The 15,085-nt window shown below is 43.3% G+C and overlaps 1 protein-coding gene across 3 annotated transcripts in view; it reads left to right on the top strand.

Moving 5' to 3' along the window:
• Positions 1-15,085, top strand: part of faf1 (Fas (TNFRSF6) associated factor 1) — a 499,151-nt gene that overhangs the window by 39,993 nt on the left and 444,073 nt on the right. Inside the window, exon 1 of one of the 3 annotated variants that reach the window (XM_085982900.1) lies at positions 3,194-3,217. The exons of the other annotated variants lie outside the window; for them this stretch is intronic. Coding sequence (XP_085839026.1) covers positions 3,212-3,217 — 6 coding nt within the window. The 5' untranslated portion in view covers positions 3,194-3,211. Of the gene's footprint in view, positions 1-3,193; positions 3,218-15,085 lie in introns of those variants that run through there. 3 annotated transcript variants of the gene reach the window in all.

The raw sequence follows: 15,085 nt of genomic DNA, 5'->3' as shown, positions 1-15,085 counted from the left end.
GCAACTGTCTGTGTGGAGTTTGCACATTCTCCCCGTGTTTGCGTGGGTTTTCTCCGGGTGCTCCGGTTTCCTTCCACAGTCCAAAGATGTGCGGGTTAGGTTGATTGGCTATGATAAATTGACCCTTAGTGTTAGGGGGATTAAATACGTGGGGTTACAAGGATAGGGTGGGATATGTGTTGGTGTAGGGGTTACGGGGATCGGGTGGGATATGTGTCGGTGCAGGCTCGATGGGCCGAAATGGCCTCTATCTGCACTGTGGGGTTTCTGTGATTCTGTGAAAACTTAATTTAAAAAAAAAAAAATTTTTTTTTTTTTTTTAGTACAAAAGTATCGAACAAATGTTAAATATCTACAGAAATGGAGATATCCAAAATTGCAAGCGCACAATTTGAGAGGAGAAAGGCACACCTTTAATGTAAAGAATATATATCCCCCTCAAGGCAATAATCTTCCTGTACCGTACACAGTACTCCAGATGGGACTCTGTATGCTTGTATTCCGCCATCAACTTGACTGGCATGAGCGAAAGAGCAACATATTTATATACCTTCATCTTTTTCAGAAACAACTCAAAACACCACATGTAGTTCATATTTTGGATTGTGCAGTGACTCATATATGCAAATCGTGGTTTTGAAGCAGCGACATTTCACAAACCACAGATAGAAATGAAAATTAAAAAAAATTGAAATTTCCAAGTAATTTGAATTAAGCAACTTTGAATCAAGAGGTGTAGACTATATATTAAAGTTTGTGACTTACATGTAGCATGATCAATTTGATTAAGACTGTAGGTATTCAAGGAATGAAGTTTTCAGCAGCAGATGGGTTGAGTTATGGGTGGTGGTGGGTGATGTTATGGAGATGGAAATAGGTGGTATTTACAATGGAGAGGATATGAGGGCGGAAGCTCAGCTTGGGGTTGAACAAAAAACTGCTCGAGGTTGTAAACCATCTTGTTTAGCTTTGGCGGTGGCCAAGGAGGGGTTTGCGTCAGTGGTAAGGGTACAGAGATTCTGGTGGGAGTTGAAGATGGTTTGTTCTTTTAGGTGGAGAAAATGAGTGTATCCAAGACTGGATGTCAGACATGCAGGCTGATGGCAGAGAGGCAGTGGAGGATTGAGCGAGGTGGTGGAGAGGTAGAAGGGCATCGTAGATGAGGAATGGCAGAGGCCGAAGGAGGGATCTTCCGGGGACTTTCGTGGTGACTGAGTGGGAGGGTGCAAAACTATTACCAGAGGTTCTATGGATGTGATTGGCTAGGTAAGAGTAGAACCATGTGTGGGCTGTACCAGGGAGCTTGACCGTGGAGATGGATGGTGTGATTGACTTTGTTGAAGGCTGCAGATAGGACAAGAAGGAATGATACACCACTAGGTAGAACTAGGGACGAGGCTCTGCTGAGAGAGTTTGAGGAGTTGGAGTCCAAATTAAAATGCAGAACCTCAAAGGTAATGATCTCTGGATTGTTACCTGAACAGTGTGCAAATTGGCATAGGGCTAAGCAGATCAGAGTTAAATGTGTGGCTCAGAGAGTAGTATGGGAAGAAGGGGTTTCGATTCATGGGGCACTGCCACCAGTACTGGGGAAAGAGGGAGCTGTTATGTTGCGATGGGTTCCACTTAAACCAGGCTGGGACCAGTATCCCGGCAAATCGAATAACTAGGGCTTTAAACTAAAAAAGGGGGGGGAAAGAGAGGAGTCAGGTGAGGGGAAATTTAGAAATCTAAAGAGAAAAGTTCAGGCAGTGTAGTGATTTGGGTAAAGATAAGCGGAGTGTGATAAGGGACAGAGTGTTTAACGGTAATATTGCATCAGTGAATAAGGTGAAAGCAGGGAATAATGGTAAGTTAAAATTAAAGGCTCTTTATCCAAATGCATGAAGCATTCATATCAAGATAGATGAATTAGTGGCACAAGTAGAGATAAATGGGTTTGCTCTAATAGCCATTACAGTGACGATGTGGCAAGGTGATCAAGGTTGGGAACTAAATATTCCAGGGTACTTGACATTTTGAAAAGACAAGCAGAATGGAAAAGGAGAGGGTAACCCTGATGAGGTTTGACATAAGGTTAGTAATGAGAGAGGATCTTGGCTTGGAAAATCAGGCAGTAGAATCGGTATGGGTGGAGATGAAGAATAACCAGGGCAGAAAACACTGGTGGGAGTAGTTTAAAGGCCCCAAACAATAGCTATACCGTTGGACAGAGTATTAATCAACAACTAATAGGAGCTTGCAACAAAGGTAATACAATAACTGTGGGGGACTTGAATCTAAATTTAGACTGGGCAAATCAAATTGGCAAAGGTAGTCTGGAAGACAAGCTCATGGAATGTATTTGAGACAGTTTCTTAGAACAATATGTTGTGGAACCAACGAGGGAACAGGTTATTTTAGATCTTATATTGTGTAATGAGACAGGGTTAATTAGTAATCTCCTAGTAAAGGATGTAAATAAAGCAAATTACATGGGTATGAGAGGTGAGTTGTGTAAGGTAGATTGGGAAATTAGATCAAAAGGTATGATGGTAGATAAGCAGTGGCAAATATTTAAAGAAATATTCCAAAATTCTCAATGAATATACTTTCCATTGAGGAAAAGCTCCCTGGGAAACCGATCCATCTGTGGCTAATTAAAGAAGTTAAGGATAGTATTGGATTAAAAGAAGAGGCTTATAATGTTGCAAAGAATAGTAGTAAGCCTGAGGATTGGGAGAGCTTTAGAAACCAGCAAAAGATGACCAAAAAATTGATTAAAAAGGGAGAAAATAGAATGAGTAAATTAGCAAGAAATATAAAAACAATTTGCAAGAGCTTCTACAAGTATGTAAAAAGGAAGAGATTAGCAAAAGTAAGTGTTGGTCCCTTAGAGGCTGAGATATCACAGATCACAGAAATCACAGAAACCCCACAGTGCAGATAGAGGCCATTTCGGCCCATCGAGCCTGCACCGACACACATCCCACCCGATCCCCGTAACCCCTACACCAACACATTTCCCACCCTATCCCCGTAACCCCACATATTTAATCCCCCTAACACTAACGGTCAATTTATCATAGCCAATCAACCTAACCCGCACATCTTTGGACTGTGCGTGTAGTGAATAAGGAAATGGCAGAGACTTCAAACCAATATTTTGCATTTGTTTTCACAGTAGAAGACACAAAAAGCTTACCAAAAATAGTGGGGAAACAAGGAACTAATGAGAGTGAGTAACAAAGTAATTAAAATCAGTAGAGAGAAGTATTTGAGAAATTAATGGGACTAAAAGCCAACAAATTTAGTCTTATCAATTGTCAGGAAAATGCTGGAATCTATTGTTAAGGAAGTGGTAACCAGGCATTTAGAACATAATGATTAGGCAAAGTCAACAAGGTTTTATGAAAGGGAAATTGTGTTTGACAAATCTATTATAGTTTTTTGAGGGTATAACTAGCAGGGTAGATAAAGGGGAACCAGTGGATGTAGTATATTTGGATTTCCAAAAGGCATTTGGTAAGGTGCCACAAAAGGTTGCTACGCAAGAAAAAGGGCTCATGGGGTTGGGGGTAATATATTGGCATGGATAGAGGATTGGTTAACTGACACAAAACAGAGTATGGATAAATGGGTAATTTTCCAGTTGGCAGGCAAAGGGTTAAGTGAGTGGGTAATAAGGTGGCAGATGGATTATAATGTGGGGAAATGTGAGGTTATTCACTGATGGGAAGAATAGAAAAACAGAATATTTTGTAAATGGTGAGAAACTATTAAATGTAGGTGTTCAGAGAGATTTAAGTATTCTTGTACAGGTAACAGAGTTAGTATGTAGGTACAGCAAGCAATGGCATGCTGGCTTTTATTGCAAGGGGGTTGGAGTACAAGAGTAAGGAATTCTTGCTACAATTGTCCAGGGCCTTGGTGAGACCACACCTGGAGTACTGTGCACAGTTTTGGTCTCCTTATCTAAGGAAGGATATACTTGCCTTGGAGGCGGTGCAACGAAGGTTCACTAGATTGATCCCTGGGATGAGAGGGCTGTCCTATGATGGGAGATTGTGTAGAATGGGCCTATGCTCTCTGGAGTTTAGAAGAATGAGAGGTGATCTCATTTAAACATGTAAGATTCTGAGGGGGATTGACAGGGTAGATGCTGAAAGGTTGTTTCCCTTGGCTGGAGTGTCTCGAACTAGGGGGCATAGTCTCAGGACATGGGGTTGGCCATTTAAGACTGACTTGAGGAGAAATTTCTTCACTGAGGGTTTGAAGCTTTGGAATTTGCTACCCCCGAAGGGCTGTGGTTGCTGAATCATTGAGTATATTCAAGGCTGAGATAGATAGATTTTTCGACTCTACGGGAATCGAGGGAATATGGAGATCAGGTGGGAAAGTGGACTTGAGGTTGACGATCAACTACGATCTTACTGAATGGCATAGCATGCTCGAGGGGCCGTATGGCTTCCTCCTGTTCCTAATTCTTATGTTCTTGTGCACCATGGTCACAGTTAGTTTTTGTGAGTTAGTTATTTTGACATTGTGGGAAAGGTGGAAACCTGATTGGACAGATTCAAAGAAGTTGCAGCAAAGATGGGCACAGATCTGGGAGGCAAGAACACATTTAAAACAAAACTGCATTTGATGGAAATCTAAAACAAAAAAGAAAGTGTTGGAATTATTCAGCAGGTCAGGCAGCATCTGTAATGAACCCTTGTGGACCCTTCATCAGAACACGTTTAAGGGTTTTGGAGAGGAATGGGATATTTGAGGAGATAGGGTGATAGTTACCAAGGTTAGAGGGGTTGAGGAGGGGGTGGTGATGGTGATTTTGAAAGGGACAGTTCCCGAGAAGGAACTATTCACAATGTCAGCTGCCATGGGGTCGGGAAGAGAAGTTGGATTGCCAGTAGTTTAATGGGATTCTTGTCGAGCGAGCAGGAGGTCGGTCTTGTGGATGACATGACTGTCAGGCGGGCATCGGGGAGCGACTGAAGAGTGAGAGCATTTCAGGGCTAGTGTAGGACGAGGACTGGAAATATTGACGCAATCCTGTAGGTACTGACACATTTGTTGGATCCTCCTGTCTTAACTTCTTAAATGCTGTCTAAATGAAATTGCTGTTATCGCTGAAAGTTTATTTTACTAGTATACAGTGACAGAAGTAATGTGCTACTAAGTCATCAAATCGAGAATACAGAATTCTCAAGAGCCTCATACTTTATGTCCGGTCCTAAATGTGGTGACCTTGTAAACCCCTTGAAGTTCCCTCAGACACTCTTGTGTTGGTCAGCCAAAGTTGTACAAAGTATCACTGTGCACAACAACTGGTGCATTCTGGGAGTTGTCCAATGCATGGTTGTGGCGGTACATCAGCCAGAAAGTCGATTGAAGCTCTGGGAACAAAGCAGAACTGAAACTCCAGAGCCCAGAGTGGAGGGAAAACCAAGCTTTTGGTCATCCTTTCCTGGTGTGCTGTATGTGGATGTGTGATGTTTGCACTAAAAGATTGGTAATTGCCGCAGGCTTATTAGGCTAGTTGGATGTCTGAGACTCCCCTTGCAGTATAAATGAGTGTCTCATGACACTTCGGCTCACCCTAGCCCGGAACCAGTGTGCTATGGTCATCAGTGCGTACGCCTCAACACTGGAAGCCACAGACGAGACCAAAGAGGAATTCTACTCCAGCCTCGAACAATCCCTGTCCAGAGTCCCAACGGGCGACAAGCTGATCTTCCTTGACGACTTTTAACTTGGAAAGGACACAGACCTCTGGGGAGGTGTGATCGGCAGAGAGTGGGTAGGGAAAGCCACCTCCAGCGGTACACTCCTGACGAAATGCTTGGAACATGGCCTTGTCATAACCAACACCTTATTCCGTCAGAGACCAGCACAAGGCTTCATGGCAGCACCCTCGATCCAAGCACTGGCATCTGCTACACTACGTCATCGTCCGAGCGAGGGACTGCAAAGGCGTCCGCATCACCCGCACCATGACCGGAGCCGACGACTGCTGGATAGACCACCGTCTAATCCGCTCTGTTATCTCCATCAATGTAGCCCCAAAACAGCGGTGGCAACAGAAACGGTGCTGCAGGAAAATCAATGCTGGAGCACTCCAAGACCCCGCTAAGGAAGCCCTATTCAGCCTGCGCCTCACAACCAACCTGACGACTCTGTGATGCAGAGACAGAGTGTCCACAGCGCCTGGTCTGCACTCGAGGCCTCCATAATCCGCACCTGTGAAGAGACGCTTGGTCACTCGACCAGGAAACACCAAGACTGGTTCAACGAGAACGACCAGGAGATCCAGGAGCTAATAAGCCGCAAGCGCAAGGCATTCCTGATCTGGAAACCGCAACATAACTCGAGAACAAGAAAGCAGCTCTACAGATGCCCGAAAGCCGAGGTCCAACAAAAAACTCTCGACCTAAAGAACAGATGATGGGTGGAGAAAGCGCAGGAGATTCAGCAGCTAGCCAACAACCACGACGTGCGTGGATTCTTTAGCGCAGTCAAGACCACCTATGGCCCAAACACCCAAGGTCCTACCCCACTGCGGACCAAGAATGGAGAGGTACTCATCAAGGACAAGGAGGAAGTCCGTGCCTGTGGAAGGAGCACTTTGAAAATCTCCTTAACTGAGACTCTGTCTTCAACACGAGTGCCCTAAACTCCATCCCGCAGCATGCTACCCACCACCACCTCAGCGCAACCCCAGCCCGGCATGAGGTTGAAAAGGCCATCCGACAACTGAAGAACAAGGCGGCCTCGGGAGCAGATGGAATCCCTGCCAAGGCGCTAAAGCATAGCGGAGAAGCACTACTGGCGCAAATTCATGACTTTTTTTCTCTTATCTGGAAGGAGGAGCGTATGCCAGGGGATCTCGGACGCCGTAATTGTGACCATCTTCAAGAAAGGTGACAAGTCTGATTGCGATAATTACGGAGGAGTTTCTCTGCTGCCTGCTACAGGGAAAGCCATCGCAAGAATCCTCCTCAATTGCCCTCTCCCAGTGGCTGAAGAGCTCCCCCCAGAGTCGCAATGTGGATTCCGCCCACTAAGGGGCACAATGGACATGGTCTTCGCCGTGCGTCAATTACAAGAAAAATGCAGGGAACAGCACCAACATGGCCGCCTTTGACCTCACAAAGGCCTTCGACACTGTCAACCGTGATTGTGGAGTGACCTCAAATTCGGCTGCCCTCCAGTTTGTCACCATACTCCGCCTGCTCCATAACCACATGCTAGCTGTGATCCTGACCAACCGCAGACCCAATTCACGTATGGACTGGGGTCAAGCAAGGCTGTCATTGCACCAACGCTCTTCTCGATCTTCCTTGCTGCAATGCTCCATCTTGCCCTCAGTAAGCTTCCCGCTGGAGTGGAGCTAATTTACAGAACAAACGGGAAACTGTTCAACCTCCAGATCCAAGGTCGTGCCATCCTCTGTCGAATTACTGTATGCAGACGACACTTGCGTCTGCGCATACTCTGAGGTCGAACTCCAAACCATTGTCAACACCTTCACCGAAGCGTACGAGAGCATAGGCCTTATATTAAATATCCGTAAGACCAAGGTCCTCTACCAACCTGCCCCCACCACACAGTACTGCCCCCCGATTATCAAACTCCACAACAAGGCCTTGGACGACGTGGACCACTTCCCATATATCAGGAGCGTACTGTCGACCAGGGCAGACGTCGATGACTAAGTCCAACACCCCTTTCAGTGTGCCAGTGCAGCCTTCGGTCGCCTGAGGAAGAGAGTGTTTGAAGACCAGGGCCTCAAACCCGGCACCAAGCTCATGGTCTACAGAGCAGTAGTGATACCTGCCCTCCTGTATGCCTGAGACATGGACTATGTACAGTAGGCACCTCAAAGCACTGGAGAGGTACCACCAACGCTGCCTCCACAAGATCCTGCAAATCCATTGGCAGGATAGGTGCACCGACGTCTGTGTTCTCGCTCAGGCCAACATCCCCAGCATCAAAGCTTTGACCATGTTCGATCAGCTCCGATGGACAGGTCACATCGTCCGCATGCCCGATACAAGACTCCCAAAACGAGCACTCTACTCTGAGCTCCGACATGGCAAGAGAGCCCCAGGTGGACCGAGGAAACGCTTCAAGGACACCCTCAAAGCCTCCTTGACCCCACCGACACCTAGGAACCCCTGGCCCAAGACCGCACAAAGTGGAGGAGAAGCATCTGGGAAGGCGCCGAACACCTCTAGTCTCTTTGCCGGGAGCAAGCGGAAGCGGTGCACGTCAACCCAAGCACCCCACCCACCTGTGACGGAGACTGTAGGTCCCACATTGGATTCATCAGTCATCTGAGAACTCGTTTTTAATGTGGAAGCAAGTCATCCTCGGCTCCGAGGGACTGCCTGTGAAGATGATGATTGGGAAATATTAGGACCAGAAATTAAACGATATTTGCAATCTTGGCAAGCCAGCTCATTTTAACAACCTTAAAATCCCACTATATTGGGATTCTGGAAATGGCACAACAGAAAGAAGTTCATCTAAGCATCCGGAACAACATTTTTTGGACTTGTCTCTTGTCACTTCCTCTTCTGATGTGCCTTACCCCCCTCATTGGATGCTGGCCTGTGTTTAAGGTTTGACCGATTTGAGAGGAGTTTCAAAGCGCTTTTATAATGGTGCTTGTTTAGTTTGGATTGTGGGAAACCAGTTCCCCAAACTCGTTTCCAGTATTTGTGCTAAATCCACTTTTTGTATCCAAGCAGCAAGAATGTAGACTGTGTTTTTGCGGGTCTGAGATTCTGCCCCTAGAATAAGAGCCAGATTTAGTAGGGTAAATGCTGGGAACTAGCTCGTGGAAGGTGGCCATCATCTGAAATCAGAATTTAAAAGGGGGCCAATATAAAAGTGGTTTTAGTGTTAAAAACACCAGGAGATAATTTCCCTTTGGAGACTAGTGATCCTGGGGTTCTAAATATGTACGTGGCATAGTGGTTAGCACTGTTGCCTCACAGCGCCAGGGACCTGGGTTCAAATCCGGCCTCGGGTGACTGTCTGTGTGGAGTTTGCACATTCTCCCCGTGTTTGCGTGGGTTTCCTCCGGGTGCTCCGGTTTCCTCCCACAGTCCAAAGATGTGCGGGTTAGGTTGATTGGCCATGATAAAAATTGGCCCTTAGTGTTAGGGGGGATTAAATATGTGGGGTTACGGGGATAGGGCTTGGGTGGGATGGCTGTCGGTGTAGGGACCGGGTGCTAGGGTTTGGATGATCAGCCATGATCTCGTTGAATGGCGGAGCAGGCTCAAAGGGCCGAATGGCCTACTCCTGCTCCTAGTTTCTATGTAAGTTTTTTATATTTGTAACTGGGCTTGTGAATTGCTGGTGATTGAAATTTTATTGATGCTGAAAAATATTTAGACTGCAGAAGTCCCTCATTGCCTGGAAAAAATACACAGCCTGTGAAAGCCATGGGTAAACCCAGGCTCTGAAGTTGTGTCGCGTATCCTCAATAAAAAAAAATAAGTGACGTGCTCTAGATGTTTGAATTGTTAGGTGTGCAGTCCTCTAGTAACCCTTTTAATTTTCTTTTTAAACATGATAAAACAAAGACTTTTCTTTGGATAAGACATCAGATAATTGTTTTTAAGCTAGGAAAGTGTGTTTTTAAGAGTTTGTTGGGAAATGCACAACCTCTGACAATTCACTGACTTTTCAAGAACCAGTGAATGGTGTTCACCCTCATTGGGGAAAAATGGGAAAATATCACACCTCTTGGTTCCCTTGGATTAGTCAGCCATCCACATTTCTATCAGCATCTGCAATTACAAACCCTAATCAAAGCCCATTTCTCTTTAAAAGCACCAATATAATATTTATAGTAATTTTATATCTCCTATTTCAAATATTGAGATCTTGTATTTTCAGCCCTTTAGTGCCAAGCTCTGTAATCTATTTAAATGATACATAATTGTAATTTATTCTTTTGCTGGATGATAATGCTAATCAAAGTAATGGACATCCGAGGTAATCGAATGAAAAACTCTTCACTTTAGTACCCTGTGTCTCCATCAAGAACTTGGTCCGTTATATATAAATAATGTCCTTGGAAGCCGCAGCAGTGCGCTTTAACCCAAACCTGAGACTGAAGGTGTAATCCCAGATAGTTTGGAATTCTTACAAGTTTTGTGCTATGTACTGTTCTGTCCATTAGAAATTTAGTTTTAATGTGACTAGAATGTTGTTTTGCTTGGCACTCCTGCAAACATTGGAGAGGAAGGAGACTTCTTTAGAACTAAAGTCATATTCAGTCCCAGAAAGAGGACAATATTTTTAATCCACTTTGTTACATGCAATTACATTGTGTTCAAGGATTTAACTTCATAATAGCAAATAAGCATTGCGAGAAACCTGTTCTGATATTGCTCGAATCTTCTGCAATTCAAGTTTAATATAAATATCACTTAGTACAAAGTATATCCAACTTCAAATTGTTTAATATCATGGGCCCTTATGTATTCTGTTTGCAACATAATCTAATTTTATCCCATGAGCTGTTCCTTGTCTGCCATTTGCTCCCTGTTTGCACATAATAAATGTTTATAAAATGAGACACCTGCACAATTCCTGATTTCGTTTAGATTTCCCTGATTTATGATATAAAGTTGCACATCAGAGGTTACCTCAGAATAGATGCTTAGAGGAAAATTTCTTCTGCAAGTGATGTCATGAAGTTTCTAATGCACTGTATGGAAAGTGATCTCTCAGTTCACTGACTTGTAGTGATTATTAGACACTGGAAATATTTTTCATAGGATGTGGAATGGAATAGAAAAACTTTAACACTATATAAGCAATGGGTATTAATATCCGTATGAGTTTTTAACCAGTGGGCTGAGCTAACTTGTGAGTAATAATTGTAAGTGAATTTATTTGGACATATTAAAATATATTCAATAACATTTCCAAACTCACCTATAAAATTGTCTTTTGCATGAGTTTTTTATATGATCTCTAAAACTTAGACTTGAAATTGATGTTTTGATGCAATGCTATGACTTTTAGTTTCAGGAAGATGAGCATCAACTAAATTTGCCATCCTATATCGGGATTCTGTCGGGGTGTGGTAGGTAGGCTCAATTGGAAGGGTAGATCACCTTGTGGTGTAAAAGGATGAGTTTTTCTAAACTAATTGAAAACATAACAAAATGCCCCAAGTAGCTTTACACGTAGGCACCTGAAAAACGGTCACTAAGCTAGGGAGAGATTTGGAAGGATAGTCAAAAGTTTTGTGGCGGAGATGAGTTTTGAGCAGGTTTTTAAGAAAGTAAGAATTTGAGAGAATTGCGGAGAGTAGAACCCAAGCAGCTAAATGCTCTCGCACCAATGGTGGGACAAAAAGTAGGGTTGCACAAAAAACTGATGGCGGAGGATGAGTGTTTAAGGGGGTTAGGTATGGGGCTGGAAGATATTTCAGTTAGCTGGTAGTGTGATATGGCCATGCCAAGGAAGGATTTAAAAACAAAGGGGTACGTTTTTGTCTGTAATTTGGTGAAGCGGGTGCCTGTTGTAGCATCTGCCCAATTGAAATTAGTGGAATAAATTTGGTAAGTTCTACAATGGATGGCTGATCATCTCCATTCTGCCAGATAACAGCCCAGGTGGTGAACACTAAAAACGTACCCAAATGACTTCAAGTATAATGCTATGAGTGCCATTATAGGTCAGCAACGATGGAGTCCATGGGCAAGCAGGACTCTGGTAAGGATATGTGGATAGAGTTTTGCAGAAGTTGTAGTTTATGAAAGGCACAGGATGGAAGGCCAGCAAGAACAATACAGTAGTCGAGTCCGGAGATGACGGGGGTTTCAACGGTGAAAGGGCTGAGATTGGGCTGGTGAGGCTAATGTTGTGGGGGTGGCAATGTGCCAGAGTTTTCCATAAATCTAGCACATGATGCAAATTTGTGTATCTAGGTAATGGTCAAAATTTCAGTTTCAAGAACTTTGAAACCTTTACTCTTTTCTATTGCTAACTAGAATGTAAACAAAAACTTGAGGTAAATCTTTAAATTGTACTTGCCGTAGTCATTTAACCAGTTGTAAGCAGCTTGCTAATATTACTTCAGAGACTACAGGAAGAGGCTGACGAATACGTGTAACCACAATATATACAAGCCGGATATTCCCCTGCATCACTCAGAACATTACAGTTAAATCACATGGTATAATATTACTGTTCGACAAATCAGTTCCAACACAGGAGCATGTTAGGCCTGCAACACTGACATAATAAACACAAACGTAGTGTTTTTTTTTAACAAATGCCACTCCTGGTGGTATAGGATGTTGGAGCTCCAATGTGGTTAGATGCAGGCTTGATTTTCTCTCCTCCACCCCCTGCCCCCCCCCCCCCCCCCCCCGCACTCTGGGAGCAGGCTGTCCATCCTTCCAATCCAGCTAGGATGAAAGCTGACAAGGGTAGAAAGTAAAAGCAAAAATCTATCATCATTTTGGAATGTGTTTGAAAGTTGCAAGACATTTTAAAGGTTGACAGCACATTGAACCATTCGATTTCACTTGATTTTATATTCTTTCACCCCCACCATGTGTTACTGCTTTGTAATGCAGCCTCACAGCACTGTAGATAACCTGTTATCCTGGAAAGTCATTTTGCTTGTAATATGTATCTAAAACAAAAAGTCACTTTTATTTTGTGAAGTATATCATGCTGTTATGCCAGAAAATTAAACATTTTAGTTGGTAGCCTATTTCGTGAAGAGTTGGAATTTGCTCAGTGATGACAGATGAGATACTTATCATTTAAGCATCTACACCAGATCATGTAAGTTGCAAACAATGAGGCTGTCTCTCTTGGGATGTTTTCTATGTTAAAGGTGCTATATAAATACATGTTGCTGTTCCTTGGACAGATTTTGCCAATGCAGAATACTAGAGTGGTCAGACAGTCTTGAGCCCCCATGTCACTGGAGAAAATTACCAAACATTCTCCAGCTTTATCAGTCAGTCCAACTGCGCACACATTCTGCCAGCCCAAAAATAAGATCCAATCAAATAAAAGCATAGTTAATGAGCTATGTGACTTCCCTAACCCTATAGGTGTACAGCAGAATTATTGCTCCATTTGTTTAATGAGGTCTGACACACGATAGGCAACATCCTTCAACAGTGGTGCAATATGCTCACTACTGCTACATGTTGAATAAGTCACTCATGTTAATGGACACAATTTCAGTACTGATTTGTGAAAGTGAAATCACTCAGTAGCCTACAGTAATTATAGAACTGTTTTACTCTTGCTAAATCCAGCTCCATAGCATGAAAACAAGGTTGGTAAATTGATACTGCTTGATGTATTAAACTTGTGCTGCGATCGATCGAGTTTGAGATTACGTTCAATTGGAATTTGTCTGACAAGAATTCCATGGGATTCACTCTGTTCTGCAGAGATATAAATAGTAAATATATTCCATGGCCAGTCCCAGAATAATACTTTAATCCATGAATCAGAAAGTGAATTATTCATGTCTTTCTCATGAGTAGGACTAGAATAAAAAGAGTATTACATTAATCATCCTCTGACACCACTTGAATTTATTAGCTTCAGTTTTGATAAATAGTAGATCTGTGCTGTTGCTCAGAGAAAAAATAAAAATACTGCTTTAGAGTAAGTTGTCCTAGTTATCCTTCAGTTTTAAATGTATCATTAAAGATCGAGTCTGTGTTTTAATCAGTAAATCCTTCCAGAAGCTCTCATTTGATTCTGTCCTTATGCAGCCTCTCCCTCCCTCCCGCGTCTCCCTCCCCCGTATCACCCCCTCAACATAGAGCCTTGGTCTTTCCTGCTTTTGTATGGGTTAGTCATGCAAAGAGTGCATTGCAGATAATTAGTCTGCAGGGCACCTCTCTGCACTGCAGCACTCACTGACTCCCTGGCTTGATTTTCTCACTCTCCTGTTCCAGTTTAGTGCTGTGATTTGGTACTCCACAGCACCACCAAGCTGTCCTAAATGGGATCAACCCTTTTTTATTTGTCTTTCTAAGGAATAAATATTGATGGAGTAAATCTTCAACTCTCGGCTTGAGCGTAAAACTGCCATTGGTTGCAATGGAAATCTAAATTGAGCAGTTTGTGTAACAGGTGGCCGATCTGCACCACCAGCTTTATGCTCGGGTAGCAAGTTATATGTGTGGTGTGTTTATCTCCTCTGGTGTTGCTCGTGCTGAGATGAATGATGCACTCTTTCAAAACAACAGGGAAGCTATACCATGTAACTGTTATCAGGACCACTGAATTACAGTGACTGAATATGTTAAATTCTGTTTTAATTGCATGGTACTCCAGGGTTTTTGCTGGTGCTTTGGGGAATGAATTCCCTGACTCACTCAATTATCTGTAAAAACCATAAATGAGTGGCCTTTATTTTATAATAGTTGCAGATGTCCTTTGGCATTGCTCAGAATGAGTTTGGGGGGGGGGTGCTCTGTGTTGTATAACAATAGGGGGTTTATGCCATGTAGTGATTGAATAAGTCGTTTCATTTCTATGAAATCATGATCTAGGCATTTTTTTGGCGATTTGATTTACACAACTGTCCATTATTCTGTGAAAGCTAAAAATTACTAGTTTATGGTGAATAGAAAGTAAGATGATATGCAAGATATAACCGTTGCAGTTGGTTAAATTATGAGGTCAGGTTGCATAAACTTGGGTTTATTCCCTTAAGTTTGGAAGGTTGAGAAGTGATCTAATTGTGGTGTTCTCTCCTATCTCATGCTTTTCACCACACTCCCTTTTTCTTCTCCCTCCCTCTTCGAAGAACATAAGAATTACGAACCGGAGTAGGCCATACAGACCCTCGAGCCTGCTCTGCCATTCAATAAGATAATGACTGATCTTCGCCCTCAACCCCACTTTCCTGTTCGATCCCCATATCCCTTGATTCCCCTGAAGTCCAAAAATCTAGTGATCTCAGCCTTGAATATACATAACGATTCAGCATCCATAGTCCTTGGGGGTAGAAAATTCCAAAGATTCACAACCCTCAGAAGAAATTCTTCCTCATCTCAGCCTTAAATAGCCGACCCCGTATCCTGAG

Source organism: Somniosus microcephalus, chromosome 3 (genome assembly GCF_052327205.1).
Source record: "Somniosus microcephalus isolate GS21.2 chromosome 3, FLI_Smic_1.0, whole genome shotgun sequence".
NCBI classification, from domain to species: Eukaryota; Metazoa; Chordata; class Chondrichthyes; order Squaliformes; family Somniosidae; genus Somniosus; species Somniosus microcephalus.
This window is presented reverse-complemented; position numbering and strand designations above follow the sequence as displayed.